Source organism: Triticum aestivum, chromosome 6B, assembly GCF_018294505.1.
Source record: "Triticum aestivum cultivar Chinese Spring chromosome 6B, IWGSC CS RefSeq v2.1, whole genome shotgun sequence".
Taxonomy (NCBI): domain Eukaryota; kingdom Viridiplantae; phylum Streptophyta; class Magnoliopsida; order Poales; family Poaceae; genus Triticum; species Triticum aestivum.
The window spans coordinates 701,641,028-701,655,817 of NC_057810.1; the positions used below are offsets into that span (position 1 = coordinate 701,641,028).

Below are 14,790 nucleotides of genomic sequence, written 5' to 3' on the forward strand. Positions count from 1 at the left end.
CTGCACGTGTATTGGAGTTGTGGCCCACCTCCTAGTCTTTTTATAGTTGAGGTAGAGGCCTTCCCTTGTATTATATTTTTTTTGTGCACCAGCACCCCATCAATACAACATCTATTGTATTGCAAACTTTCCCGTCTACAGTGGCGGTGGACCTCGCTTGCGGGATGTGGAAGCTCTCTCGCATATTGGAGAGAGACACCCTGCCCCTCCCTCAGATCCAACACGGCGACTTGCAGTGCCACTCCTCGCGGCAGTTGCACCTCCATTTCATGGTCTCGACCTTGTCGGTCACCTGGTCGTTTGTTGGCAGACGCGCCCCACTGTGTCTCCCTGCATCCACTACCGGGACCTGTTATAGGTGGGCCCTTACTAGTGGCGGGCAGGCATTTGTGCGTGCCACTGGTAATTTGGGCATTTAGCAGTAGCAGGTGCAAAGTCATGCCCATCATTGGTATTTACTTACCAATGGTGGGAGCCGGTTTGTGCCTGCCACTAGTAACATGAGCTCAGATACGCCATGTGCCAAAATTACCATTAGCGGGCACAAACACGTGCCCGCCACTAGTAAATCATCTACCAGTGGTAGGCAAAAACCCTTCCGACGGTGAAATCGTGCTTTTCCCTTGTGCATGCTCCTCGAGCCAAATCATTTTTTGTGACCACTTTTACTCTGTCCTGGCAATGAGCACCCTTCTGGAGTGTTGGATGGCATGCGGATGGTAATGGCTCAACTCCTCATTTTGGCCACGCGTCGTCTACCCCTACCAGTTGCTCTGGTGCTGCCTTCACGATGCTTCCACGGCCACATTTTTTAAGTTTGCTCTCTAGTGTCTCCTCGTATGATGTGCTCCTTTGAAAGCCCCTCTCTACTGCTAATGCTCCATGTATGTTGTTATATCTCTTGACTTGTGCTGCATCACAACCTCCTAGGTTCACCTAATGTTTAGGCTGCTCTGCATTGTAACTTGTACTTCTTATTATATGTTTCTTGCCTCGCCAGGATTTATTACCCGTCGGGTTGTTCAGGTTTGGATCATGGTTTTGACATGATTTCCTACATAAACCTGCTCAATTTCTTTTGAACTGAGATCTATATACAAGTGGGAATTCCCCTGCCCCTCCCGCAGACTAATTCAAAAAATATGGAACTATATAATACTTCACACGTTGCTGCTAGAATCTATTGCAATATATTTTGGTGTGATTTGTTTTTATGAAAGATGAATATTTTGATTAATAATATATGTGATAATATATATTATAACTTGTTTTTATTATTGTATAAATGAAAAATGTTTATTAAATATAAAAGTAGCATACTAATATAATATACTGGAAAGCCTTTCCCGTGCATTTTACGGTGGGCTTTTGACCAGCTGGCATGTTTGGTGAGTGAGATATGTGCATGTTGATATAAAAATAAGAAGGAATAGTGAGGATCAACTAATAATGGAAAAATTGTTAGGATATCACCTCTAATTATCCCTAATACAGGCAGAACACAATAAAGACCAATTCAAGAAATGTACGTAAATTGTAAATTGAAAATATTAATAAATCCGCAGTACAACAACCTAAAATTTTAAAACAATTACAAAATTTATGTTGTACAATTAATATTGCATCTTGCTTTTCCCGACCAACAAAAAAGTAAATGTAAATGTGCAAGACACTAAAGCATATGTTACTTCATTAGATCATTACAAAAAAAAACCCTCCAAGGAATTGTTTTGGACTATTTTTTCTGTAAACAAATACTGTCGTTATTTTTCATCATTTGAAGCATATATTTGTTGTGAGTTGTGACGTGCAAATCTCAAAAAAATATGGGAAATGCGGAATTAAAGCAGGCATAATTAGCATGCATGTGGGTTTCCCTGTAGGTACTTGGGATTAAAAGAGAAACAATGATTCTTGAGCTCGTCGCCAAATTCTGAGGAACCAAAGTAGATAATGAGTGGAGGACACAAATTTTGTGGGTTATAAATTGCCCAATGAAATTTGGCCCACATGTTCTGACTCTCGAAGCTATAAATGCTTCACCCTCTCTCTATTTGCATCTACATGGTGCATGCATAATAAGAGTTCATGCATGATCTCAAATTTCTTTTCTCTCACCTCCATGAATTGATTTGTGGCGTCGGACTCAAAAGCACTTTAACTGAATGAGACTCGAAGTGGGACTAATATAATGAAAAACTAAATGTTTTGAGATAGCCCTTTAAACTGGAAGGGAGGGAATATAATTTAAAGTCTATAGTAAGCTTTGGTATGGAATTAAGGATCTACTACCACCTCCGAGGTAATATTTATGTCATTTATTAGATCATAAACAAATAACGGCTTATATCAGTTCGGAGCATTTTAACATGTATCATCGTTCTTAGACATATTTTGTGAGTGCACTTGTCTAGCGTGTACCGTATACTAGATACCCGCACAATTATTTTTCAATATCTTTTGGTGAGAAGGCAAGTTGACTCGATTTGATTACCAAGCCAAATATCATTTACATTATAATTTCAGTAACTTAAAATTAGCTAGCCTGATCTCTCGTATCAGCGCCAAAGGACCACTAAGCTCATAATAAGAGTAAATTGAGAAGAAAATTATATATAGTGTGCTAACTTTCTTTTATAATCTAATAAAACAACATGTATAGTGGTTGGTAATATTTCCCTTTGCTGTAGGTTATTAGAAGTGTACCCACGGGCTCTGTTCGTAGTCAATTCTGCAGTGATCACCAAAAATTGTGTACAGTCATGTGTACACGGTTGGAAGAGGAGGACACAGATGTCTTTACCCAACATTAGCTGGTGGTACAGTGTGAGGATTTTCTCCATCCCCTCCCTTTAGGCATTGTAGTCTCAGACGACATTTTTTTTGTCGGCGTTGTGTAGAATGTGTTTGGTTCTGTGTGTATCTTAGTCAGACAGAGGCTAGATGTGAACTTGTTTTGATTGTATTCCATTGGTGTGACATTATGAGTCAAAAAGCCCCTTTATCAAACATATATTATAGGTCATAAACAACTAACTACTCAAGCGAGAATACCTAAAATCTAGATCTCAAATAGCAAATTGTAATCTAACAAAATGTTGGGAATTAGCACACAAATGCACTTGTGGTTAACTGATAACTGCAGCGGACACAAAGTAATCTCAGCACCACATCCTGTACTAACTCAAGGATCGTTGCTTAGCACGGAAGGAAAACATATGCAACAACATATATGCAGGCAGAAAAATGTTAAGCAGCAGGCAAGACACTCCTCAGCCTAGTGTCTTGTGGTACGAGTAAGTTTCTGGACAACACCAAGCATCAACAAAGAGACACCAGATTTACGTGAAAAACCCCTCAACTTGAGGGGAAAAACCATGGGCCGAAGCCACCCAAATCCTCTTTCACTATTATCAAATGTGGGATACACCAAGTTCTTCTCTAGACAGCACTAGAGGATCTCATACATCAAGATTTCTGAATCTTGGATGAACACAACAAGATTTGGGGCTCAAGAACTAGGGATTGGAACAATCTCACCAAAGATGATGGAACCTAAGCTTGAAGGAGACAAGGTAGTGGATCTGGACCATCACAACCTTGGGGAGGAGCTCCCTTTTCTTCTTCCTTCAATCTTCCTCTTCTTCCCTTGCTCTATTGGTTTTCTCTCTTCTTCTCTCTTGGAGGATGAACTTATTTTCATCACGCTTGGTGGTGGCTGCTGGATGGAGGGTAAAGCATCCCCATCCACTCATGTGCTAAGTCCGAAATGACCCTAGGTCATAACCCTAATGGGTAATGGGCTTCTGCACCTCTTTGGGCTGCCTAAAAGGCCTTTAAATGGTCATCTCCTCACAGCCCACATGAGGAGGATATCCCAACAAATCTCCCCCTCCGACTCGTGAGGGGGGCACCGCCATGTCTGCTACCTTGCAACATGCTTGTAGCTTCTCATTTGGTAATATCTTGGTCATCATATCCGAACCATTTTCGTCGGTATGGATCTTCTCAAGTTTCAGCAACTTGGAACTCACAAAATCTCGAATCCAATGGTACCTCACATCAATGTGCTTGGTTCGAGAGTGATAGCTTGAATTCTTGGCAAGATGAATAGCACTCTGACTGTCACAAAACAGAACATACTTCTCTTGCTTCATGCCGAGCTCTTGCAAGAAGTTCTTCATCCACAAAACATCCTTGCCAGCATCAACTGCTGCAATGTACTCAGCTTCTGTAGTTGATGTAGAAACACATTTCTGCAATCTTGATTGCCATGACACTGCTTCCCTGCATAAGTCATCAGGTATCCAGATGTGGACTTCCAACGATCCTTGTCACCAACATAATCTGCATCTGTATAGCCCTGCAAAACATGATCACCATTTCCAAAGCATAGACAGGATGTAGAAGTACCCTTGAGATATCTGAGAATCCACTTCACTGCTTCCTAGTGAGCTTTACCTATATTTGTCATGAACCGTCTAACAACTCCAACTGCATAGGCAATGTCAGGCCTAGTGCATACCATGGCATACATCAAACTGCCCACAGCAGATTGGTAAGGTACTTTTCTCATTTCTTCTTTCTCCTTCTTGATTGTAGGACATTGTTTTGAATTCAGTTTGTGATGGCCTGCAAGCGGAGAGATAACAGATTTTGCATCGTTCATATTGAACCTTTCAAGTACCTTCTCAATGTATCTTTCCTGTGAGAGCCAAACTAGCTTCTTTGATCTATCACGGGAGATCTTCATGCCAAGTATTTGCTTAGATGGTCCTAAATAATGATTTACTCAATGCCTTCTTGAGGAGAGCAATCCTCTTTGTGCCATTTCCAACAATCAGCATATCATCAACATACAACAAGAGAATAATGAAGTCACCCTCGGCGTACCTCTTCATAAAGACACAATGATCAGGTTGTGCTTTATGGTAACCAAGCCCAGTCATAAAAGACTCAAACTTCTTGTACCACTGCCAAGGAGCTTGCTTCAAGCCATACAAGCTCTTCTTCAATTTGCAAACTAATTGCTCCTTGCCTGCAACCATGAATCCCTCTGGCTGCTCCATGTATATCTCCTCCTCTAGGTCACCATGTAAGAATGCAGTCTTCACATCAAGTTGTTCAATTTCCAGGTCCATGGTGGCAGCCATGCCAAGCACAACTCGGATCGAAGACATCTTGACCACCAGAGAGAATATCTCGCCATAATCAATGCCCTTTTTCTGAGTGAATCCTTTCACAACCAATCTGGCCTTGTACCTTGGATGTGATGTGTTTTCTTCAGTCTTCACTCTGTACACCCACTTGTTCTTGAGTGCTTTCTTGCCTTTTGGTAGATTCACCAACTCAAAATTATCATTCTCATAGAGGGAATTCATCTAATCCTGCATGGCTTCTGACCATTCTTCTTTGTTCTCATCAGACATTGCCTCCTCATAGCATGAGGGCTCACCTGCATCTGTCATCAACACATATTGATGTGGTGGATATTTAGAAGAAGGAATATGAACTCTTTCACTTCTTCTTTGCTGCTGCAGTAGTGGTGAATCAGGTGGATTTTCGTTGGCATCATTATTACCAACTTCATCATCATCATCACTTGATGGCTGCTCGCCACTTTGACTTGTACTGCCTTGATCAGTTGCATCTCCACTGTCTTCAGTGTCATCATCTCCCCCATGATTGTCATGCACGAGAGGAGGACGGATTGGATCCATATCAACCTGAGGTGTGCTGGTCATTGGCTTCTCTGGTTTCCCAATATCTTTAATTGTTTCATCTTCAATGAACACCACATCTCGGCTTCTCACAATCTTTCTATTGGCTGGATCCCACAACCTGTAGCCAAACTCTTCACTTGGTTGGCTGAGGTAGATGCACTACTTTGTTTTTCTATCATTCTTGGATCTCTTGTCCCTTGGAACATGTACAAATGCCCTGCAACCAAAGACCTTCAAGTGCTTGTATGATACCTCCTTCCCTGACCAAACTCTCTGAGAAATATCACCTGCAAGAGTAACTGATGGAGATAGGTTAACAACATACATAACATTCATCAATGCTTCAGCCCAAAAAGAATTAGGTAAATGAGCATGAGAGAGCATAGCCGTGACCCTCTCTGTGAGTGTCATGTTCATTCTCTCTGCAAGACCATTGAGCTGAGGTGTCTTTGGTGGACTCTTCTCAAGCCTGATGCCAACATTTCTGTAATACCTTTCAAAAGGACCTCGGTATTCACCACCATTGTCTGATCTCATGCACTTCAATTTCTTCCCAGTTTCTCTTTCAACCTTGGCATGGAACTCCTTGAAGGCTTCAAGCGTCTGGTATTTGTGTTTCAGCACATACACAAAAACCTTTCTAGAATGGTCATCAATAAAAGTCACAAAGTATAATGCTCCACCATGAGATTTTTCAGTCATGGAGCAAACATCAGTGTGGACAATATCAAGAACATTTTCTGCACGATGTGGAGGGAACATACGAAATGAAGCCCTATGTTGTTTGCTAGCAAAACAATGTGCACAGGGTTTCAAGGATATACCTTTCAACTCAGGGAGGTACTCCATGCGAGCAAGAGCGTGCATGCCCTTCTCACTCATATGCCCAAGCCTCTTGTGCCACAACTCAACCGAAGTGTCTTTTTCAGCAATGTTCAACACCTCATTGCACGACTTGGTTTTAGTCACATACAGATTACCTTGCTTACTTCCTCGAGCCACAATCAAAGAGCCTTTGGTGAGCTTCCATTTTCCTTCACCAAAATAACTAGGATGTTTGATATCATCAAGCTTGCCCACTGACAACAAATTCAGCCTTATGTCGGGAACATGCCTCACATCATCGAGCACCAATCTGCAACCTGTGTTTGTTTCAATGCATATAGAGCCCTTGCCAACAATTGCTGACGAACCACTATTTCCCATCCTCACTTGGCCAGTAACACCACTAGTGTAAGATGTGAAATACTCCTTGTGTGATGTGATGTGGAAGGACACACCTGAATCCACAACCCAACTCATGGCATCATCACAAACAACACTATAGCAATCTTCATCTTCAATGACTAGATAGTCCTCATCTGTTGCGGTCATGGTTGAACTGCTCTCAGCCTTTTGCTCGGTTTTCTTTGTGAGTTTCCCCTCTGCAAGCTCTCTTTTGTACTTCCTGAACTCGCTCTTTATGTGTCCCGGATTGCCACAATGAAAGCAAGTAATATCTTTTCTCTGTTTTGACTTTGATCTTCCCCTGGATTTGCTTTTGCCTTGCTGAAATCTTGTATTGCTGCGTCCACGGTTCTCATTCTTCCCATGGGTTTCAGCCACATACGCATCAGAAGAAGATGCATCACCCTTTTCCTTCTTTCTGGCTTCTTCATTCAGCATACTGTTCTTCACCATCTCAAAAGTCAGCTTCCCATCCGGAGCTGAATTGCTAAGTAACACAACAAGCATGTTCCAACTATCAGGCATGCAACTCAGCAGCAACAATGCTTGCACCTCATCCTCAAAGTTGATCTTCATGGCTGAAAGTTGATTTATATGGCATTGAAAGACATTTAAGTGCTCAATCACACTTGTGCTATCTCAGTATTCAAGCTTTGCAAGTCTTTTGATCACCGATGCTTTGTTCATTGATGTCTTCCTCTCATACATAGACTCCAACTTCTGCCACATCTCATAAGCATTTGTGTCATTTGCAACATGGTGGAAAATATTGTGGTTGATATACAACCGAATCATACCTACTGCCGTTTTGTGCAACACTCTCCATTCTTCTTCCGTGACACCGGTGGGTATCTTGTCTTTCACAATTGGCTCATACAAATCCTTGCAATAAAGGATGTCTTCCATCATGGGCTTCCATAATGAGTAATTGGAAGAATCAATTTTTATCATGCCGCTTGTAGTAGCGCTTTCTTCCAAAGCCATTGTGAGCAGCACTTCCAGTAACAATCAAGCATCAGAGATTTGCAACCTTCTAAGCAACCAAGGCTCTAATACCACTCTGTTGGGAATTAACACACAAATGCACTTGTGGTTAACTGATAACTGCAGCAGAAACAAAGTAATCTCAGCACCACATCCTATACTAACTCAAGGATCGTTGCTTAGCACGGAAGCAAAACATATGCAGCAGCATATATGCAGGCAGAAAAATGTGAAGCAGCAGGCAAGACACTCCTCAGCCTAGTGTCTTGTGGTACGAGTAAGTTTCTAGACAACACCAAGCATCAACAAAAAGACACCAGATTTACGTGGAAAACCCCTCAACTTGAGGGGAAAAACCACGGGCCGATGCCACCCAAATCCTCTTCCACTATTATCAAATGTGGGATACAACAAGTTCTTCTCTAGACAACACTAGAGGATCTCATACATCAAAATTTCTGAATCTTGGATGAACACAACAAGATTTGGGGCTCAAGAACTAGGGATTGGAACAATCTCACCAAAGATGGTGGAATCGAAGCTTGAAGGAGACAAGGTAGTGGATCTGGACCATCACAACCTTGGGGAGGAGCTCCCTTTTCTTCTTCCTTCAATCTTTCCTCTTCTTCCCTTGCTCTCTTGGTTTTCTCTCTTCTTCTCTCTTGGAGGATGAACTGATTTTCGTCATCCTTGATGTTGGCTGCTGGATGGAGGGTAAAGCATCCCCATCCACTCATGTGCAAAGTTCAAAATGACTCTAGGTCATAACCCTAATGGGTAGTGGGCTTCTGCACCTCTTTGGGCTGCCTAAAAGGCCTTTAAATGGTCATCTTCTCACAGCCCACATGAGGAGGATATCCCAACACAAAAAGCTATCGCATTCTAACAAATCCCAATGTTATATAAACAGGCTAAAACACTTCATTACTATTTTATATAAATTGTACAACAAAGTATGTTGTAATAGTAAAAGATGCCTCTACGAGTCAATTCGTCTGGAAAGTTAAACTGCATGTTTTTTATGGATTTGAAGATCTAAGGCATTGATTATATCATTTGTTAGGAACTAAATTTAAGTATTATGATACTCACACAAACTAACACATGATTGGATTATATTGGTATGAGGTTAAGCTGACTAACACAATTTGACTTTATGTGCAATGATCTATACTTCTATAAAGTTATACAACGTCTGTTGGACGATGAACATTATATTAGTGCATTCATTACTAAAAGTAGAATTATGTCGATACATTCGTTTAGTAACTCTTTGCTTACATTTTAATATGACAAGGCTGTTAAATTAACTAGATGATGCCTTGCCCGTTGCTGTGGGAACCTTGGTAAAAATATATGCACAAATAGATGCTTGAAAAATTTAAAGTTTGTTGTCCACATGAGCTGTTGATTATTCACTTCAAATAGAAACTTGTGCGGGCATAGACTGGACCATGTTTATGTCTAAACACTGGCAGAGAAAAGAGATATAATATATAAACTTAATTATTTATTCATGTAAGACATTTCATTCAGTAAATTCAATCAACAACTAATGGTCTGAAGAGTCCTATCAGTAGAAATGTCTCATTTGGTTCGCACTTGTATGGCGGCTATTACCACATCCCAAAAACTTAGGCTGGGAAGACTGGAAGAATGGCATAGTGCAACACAATTCTGAGTGTACAAGATGCGATATTGTAACCCATCCATTTCAAAAAAAACTGTAACCCATCCAAACAGAGCGGTTCCTTTTCGTCCCCCTTCCTAGGCGAAGAGGAAAGGCGACCAGATCCCAGCCTCGACCACCGGCGAGGCTGCGGGTTCCCCGCCCCTCCTTCAGTCGCTCCGGCGATGGGAGGGGGGGACCCCAATCCTCTCCCTGTTTGTAGATAGTTGTAGGGTTAGGTTTTCAGGTGGCTTCGTCCAGGTGTGGTGGCGGCAGAGCAGCGTCAGATAAATCTTCCTCAATTCCGCCTCCTCCAGTGCCTTCGAGAGGCTGGAAGGTCTTGTATTGGAGCTTGGTGGTCGCGGGTGGACGTCTTCGTGGCGATCTCAATGCCGTCGAGAGGTTTGGCCTCATTTGTTTTTAAGGAACATGCAGTAAATTTCTTAAAAAAATCTGAGTGTACAACAATTCAGGAGCGGATGCATTATGCACACTAAAGCGAAAGTGTGCACCAAAGCGACAACTTTTAAAATTTCCATCACTATCTCTTTCAAACATATATAGCACATCAGATAAGATCAATTATGCATTGGTGGAAAAAAAATCTAGAAAGAGAAACTTTAATTTTGTGTGGCATGTGTGATCGGAGAGCTTGCATATGCCAAGGCAGTAATGCCATCTTCCTGCCGATATAAAGCATCCCGTTAGCAACCTTACAATTCAGGCGAAGAGTTTCAACCAACACAGAGAGCTCCTCTCCAAACCTCTCCCTTCTCTCCACCAGGAGACTAGGGTTAGAGAGAGAGAGAGAGTGAGACAAGAGCAAAAACAATCTCTCGCCCCACTGTTATACCAAGTTTGCATCCATCTCATATCCCTCTATATATCTTTGTATCACGATGGCAGGCCTATCCCTAGAGCACCCTTGGGCATTCGCCTTCGGCCTCCTAGGTATATACTATTCAGTACAAAAGATTATTTCCTCGAATTACCCCTTGTATTATGTTAGTTTCTTGTTTACAACAGCTATTTGCTAGTGCAGTACTAGTAGACTACTTTGTGTCATTAAAGATCGGCCTTTTGCAACATCGATCTATATATCTTATTTTTGCTTGCCACTTGCCACTGATTGATTGATGAATTGATGTAGCCTAGTACTAGCTCTAGTGACATCTAGCTCGGTGCACCATGAACCCATAAAGAAACAACAACAAAGCAAATTGCATATGTTTTTTCTCAAAGGATAAAGCGTATAAAAGAAAGATGTAAGTGTGCCCAGCAATTATCACAACTCATCGCTAACTTTCCTACCATGCTAACTTTGTGCCGTGCAGGCAACATCATCTCTTTCACAAGCCTCCTGGCCCCCATGTAAGCGACAGTCTCTGTTTTCTTCATATGATTGATCATATCAATATGTCCTCCGATAACTTGTCTGCACATAATAAATTTATCAGACCAACATTCTACCGGATCTTCAAGAGCAAATCCACGGAGGGGTTCCAGTCGGTGCCCTACGTCGTGGCCCTGTTCAGCGCGATGCTGTGGATCTTCTACGCGCTGGTGAAGACTGGTGAGGGCCTCCTCATCACCATCAACGCTGCCGGCTGCGTCATCGAGACCGTCTACATCGTCATGTACCTCGTCTACGCCCCCACGAAGGCCAAGATTTTCACAGCCAAGATCGTCCTCCTACTCAACATCGCCAGCTTCGGGCTCATCCTCCTCCTCACCCTCTTTGCCTTCCACGGCGAGACACGCGTCGTCTCGCTCGGCTGGATCTGCGTCGGCTTCTCCGTTTGTGTCTTCGTCGCCCCTCTCAGCATCATCGTGAGTCATCGACAGATAAACTTTGTTGTATATATTGTTGCTCATGGCGCAACCTTTTGTACGTGTTAACTAACTGTATGTGTCATGTCCTTTCCCCAGGGACGAGTCATCAAGACCAAGAGTGTGGAGTACATGCCCTTCTCCCTCTCCCTCACGCTCACCCTCAGCGCCGTCGTCTGGTTCCTCTACGGCCTACTCATCAAGGACAAATAGGTCGCGGTAATTAAAACATCATCCAATCCTTCTGTTAATTTTCCGATAGATACGCATTCCATTCTCAAGCATTTGCACTGACGAGTGACAATTAACGTTTTATTTGCAGCTCCCAAACATCCTTGGCTTCACCTTCGGGATGATCCAGATGGCCCTTTACATGTTCTACATGAACGCGACACCGGCAGTGAGCAATCTCAAGGAGGGGAAAGAGGGATTGAAGAAGCCAGCGGAGGAGCACGTTGTCGTAATCAACGTTGGTAAGATCGAAAAGAGCTCCGGCGCTGTGGTTCGCCCGGTCACCGAGATGCACAACGCCATCCCCAGCAGATGCGCTGCTGAGGCGGCGGCACCAGGGCAACAAGTGATGGCGCTGGACTATGCCCGTTCCGTCGACGTGGTCTAGATTTACGCATGCAGGGCTTGCATGATGCCTCTGTTCTGTTAAATCAACTTCTTGATTGTATGAGGCACGATATTTGTTAACGAGACCGACATGGCTATATCCTAGGGCAAAGGCAACTGGCGCTCCTCTCCAAGACACCCCAACACTGGCCACGCGGGCGCTGGCACACGCCGCCAGCTCCTCCGTGTATTTATTGTATCAATTTGTTGTGAGTTAAAAGTATGGTGCCCCCTCCTCATCATTATATAAGAGGCCTAGAATACAACGTGTTTGACTCCAGCACAAACTCGTATCCATCCACATCAATTACAGCTCCAAATTCATGTAATCCTTTGGCTACAATATTCCACACAAATATAAAAAATTGGGAACAGGGACATTTTCTGAAATTCTTAAAAAATGGAAGACCGAACATCTTCTGAAAATGCACACAGTTTTAATTTACTTTTTCTTGAAAATGGGAATATTTTTCCGAAATTTTAAAAAGTATAATAAAAACGCAAACATTTTGTTTTTACATTTCGAATAATATTTGAACACTCATTTAAAAAAATGAACTTGAAGTTAAAGAAAAGGCATCGAGATACCAGGGAAAATTCAGTTAATAAACCTTCCATAAGGTTCCGAAAATTGGATAAAATAGAAAATAAAATTAGTTCATGAACCTTCCAAAAGGTTCCCAAAACAAGTTAAACCAGGCAGAAACCTCCTAGAAGGTTCCCAAAATTGGAACGAATGAGAACAATTTAAATGGGCCAGACATATAAACCCTGTTGTTTTGTCGACCGTTCAACGTAACAAACGTCTAGACGTCTAGTAGGACTCTCGAAACTCCCCCTTTGCTCCTTAGGCCCCCGAAAGAAAAGTTGGCACTCACGTCCATCATAGTGTTCCACATCCCAAGTGGAGTAGCTCGCTCGTGATCACTACTCCCAAGGAGCTCTTTTTTCACTAAAAAAACAGTAGCTTAGTGTTCTTTTTTTCATTTGCTCGTTTTTTCTCGGTTTTCTCTTCTGCTATTGTTTTATTCACCAAAAAACACTAGTTGCTGGTTTTAAATTCAAGAAAATATTCATAATTTCAAAATAAGTTTAAGAGTTTACGAAAAGTTCATGATTTTGAAAAACAATCACGGATTTTAAAAGAAATCATGAAATTAAAAAATCTTGAATTTTTAAAGATGTTCCTGAATTTGGAAAACATTACTGGATTAAATCATAAATTTAAAAAAAGCCCATGAATTTGAAAAATCTGCAGATATTTGGAAAATGGGACAACTGGGAGCTGAATTGGGAGTTGTGTACCAAATGGCCTCTAGCAAGATTTGGCTACTAATAGCTTTTTAAGTAGAGGTAGTTGCTAAAATAAAATAGTTAAGTGTTGTCAACTAGCAGACTGAATTGGGGGGGATGACGTTCACGCATTGTGGAGGGAAGGCCAATGAGGGAGGTGATATCTAACCTCAGGTTTGTGAGCTAGTGAACCCACTAATTTTATTAGTGCAACTTGAAAGTGTAACGAGCCTTCAAATTCAGTTTTGATAATAAAGATATATGATTTCTAGACTAGTGGTTTCTATACCCTAATCATTTTTTGAAACAATACTACCATTTATTTTATAAGTAACAGAGTCATCTTCCCTACAAAACCAGAGTTGAGTTTATAGATGTATAATTTCTAACTTTGTGAAAAATTCGATGCAATTCCCTAAATTACTTGGGTGCCAAAATACCTTTACCTCCACAATTCGGACTTGGTGCAGACAATTATGACATTACATTCAATTTCGGCCCCTGACAAAAAAATAAAACTAGGTCAATATCTTCTAAATTCAGTAGACTTTGATGTAAAATTTATATCTTGGGAAATTTTAAACCCTTGTGAGATTCGGACTGCGCTTCGGTGCCTTAAGGCACATCCTTTGTGCCTATGACATGTGGGTCCAACCGGTGGCTGGCCCACATGTCAAGGACACAAAGGCAGGTGCCTTTAAGGCACTGAAGCTGCGTCCGTGAGATCCGCATGTAGGTATGTACGATGCGCTTTTTCAGGAGGAGGGCGGGTCGGTCGGAGAGGCAAACAAGAGAGGTCATGTGATAGGGACCAGGACCATACTATGGGAACATGGAAGTCCCATGAGATGGCGGCGGCGCAGCCGGTGTCATTAACTGGAATCAGAGAATTTGCCATCAGTCGGTTCTTCACCGTCTCCTAGCTGACGGTGAAGACATGATGGTAAATCCGCAATTTGCCATCAGCTTTATCTTTGTCGTCGCTAGAAGACTGCAAAGAGGTGAGAGTGGGGTCCAGTGGAGGCCAGTTTATTGCAACGACCTACCACACCTATTTGCCGTCTGCTAGCAGATGCAATAAGCCGGCCTCCACTGGACCTCACTCCCACCTCATTGCCGTCTGCTAGCGGACGACAAAGTTTCTTTGCCGTCCGCTAGCAGACGACAAACTAGCCACTACCTAACGGCCCGTTACCCACCCTCTCTCTCTCTCTCTCTCTCTCTCTCTCTCTCTCTCTCTCTCTCTCTCCGACCGGACAACGCCGCCACCCCCGATCGCACCCCGCCGCCGCCCCCAACGGCCCGGCCCGCCACTCCGACCCCACGCCGCCCTCGCCCCCGACCCCGACCGCACGCCGCCCCCGACCCCACACCGCCCGACCCGCCGCTCCAACCCCACGCCACTCCCACCCCCGCCCCCGTCTTCACCCCACCACCGTCCCCGAC

General features: G+C 42.8%; 2 protein-coding genes across 2 annotated transcripts in view; both read left to right on the plus strand.

Moving 5' to 3' along the window:
- LOC123139605 (bidirectional sugar transporter SWEET13) overlaps positions 1–12,151 on the plus strand; it is a 27,268-nt gene extending 15,117 nt beyond the window's left edge. Inside the window, exon 5 of the mRNA XM_044559362.1 lies at positions 11,756–12,151. Coding sequence (XP_044415297.1) covers positions 11,756–12,052 — 297 coding nt within the window. The 3' untranslated portion in view covers positions 12,053–12,151. The remainder of the gene's footprint in view (positions 1–11,755) is intronic.
- Positions 10,276–12,312, plus strand: LOC123139607 (bidirectional sugar transporter SWEET13). The gene is made up of 5 exons (XM_044559364.1): positions 10,276–10,554; positions 10,938–10,974; positions 11,061–11,433; positions 11,533–11,652; positions 11,756–12,312. Exons 1-4 carry the CDS (start codon positions 10,503–10,505, stop codon positions 11,644–11,646), a joined length of 576 nt encoding a protein of 191 aa, XP_044415299.1. The 5' UTR covers positions 10,276–10,502; the 3' UTR covers positions 11,647–11,652; positions 11,756–12,312.
- The last annotated feature ends 2,478 nt before the right edge of the window (positions 12,313–14,790 follow it).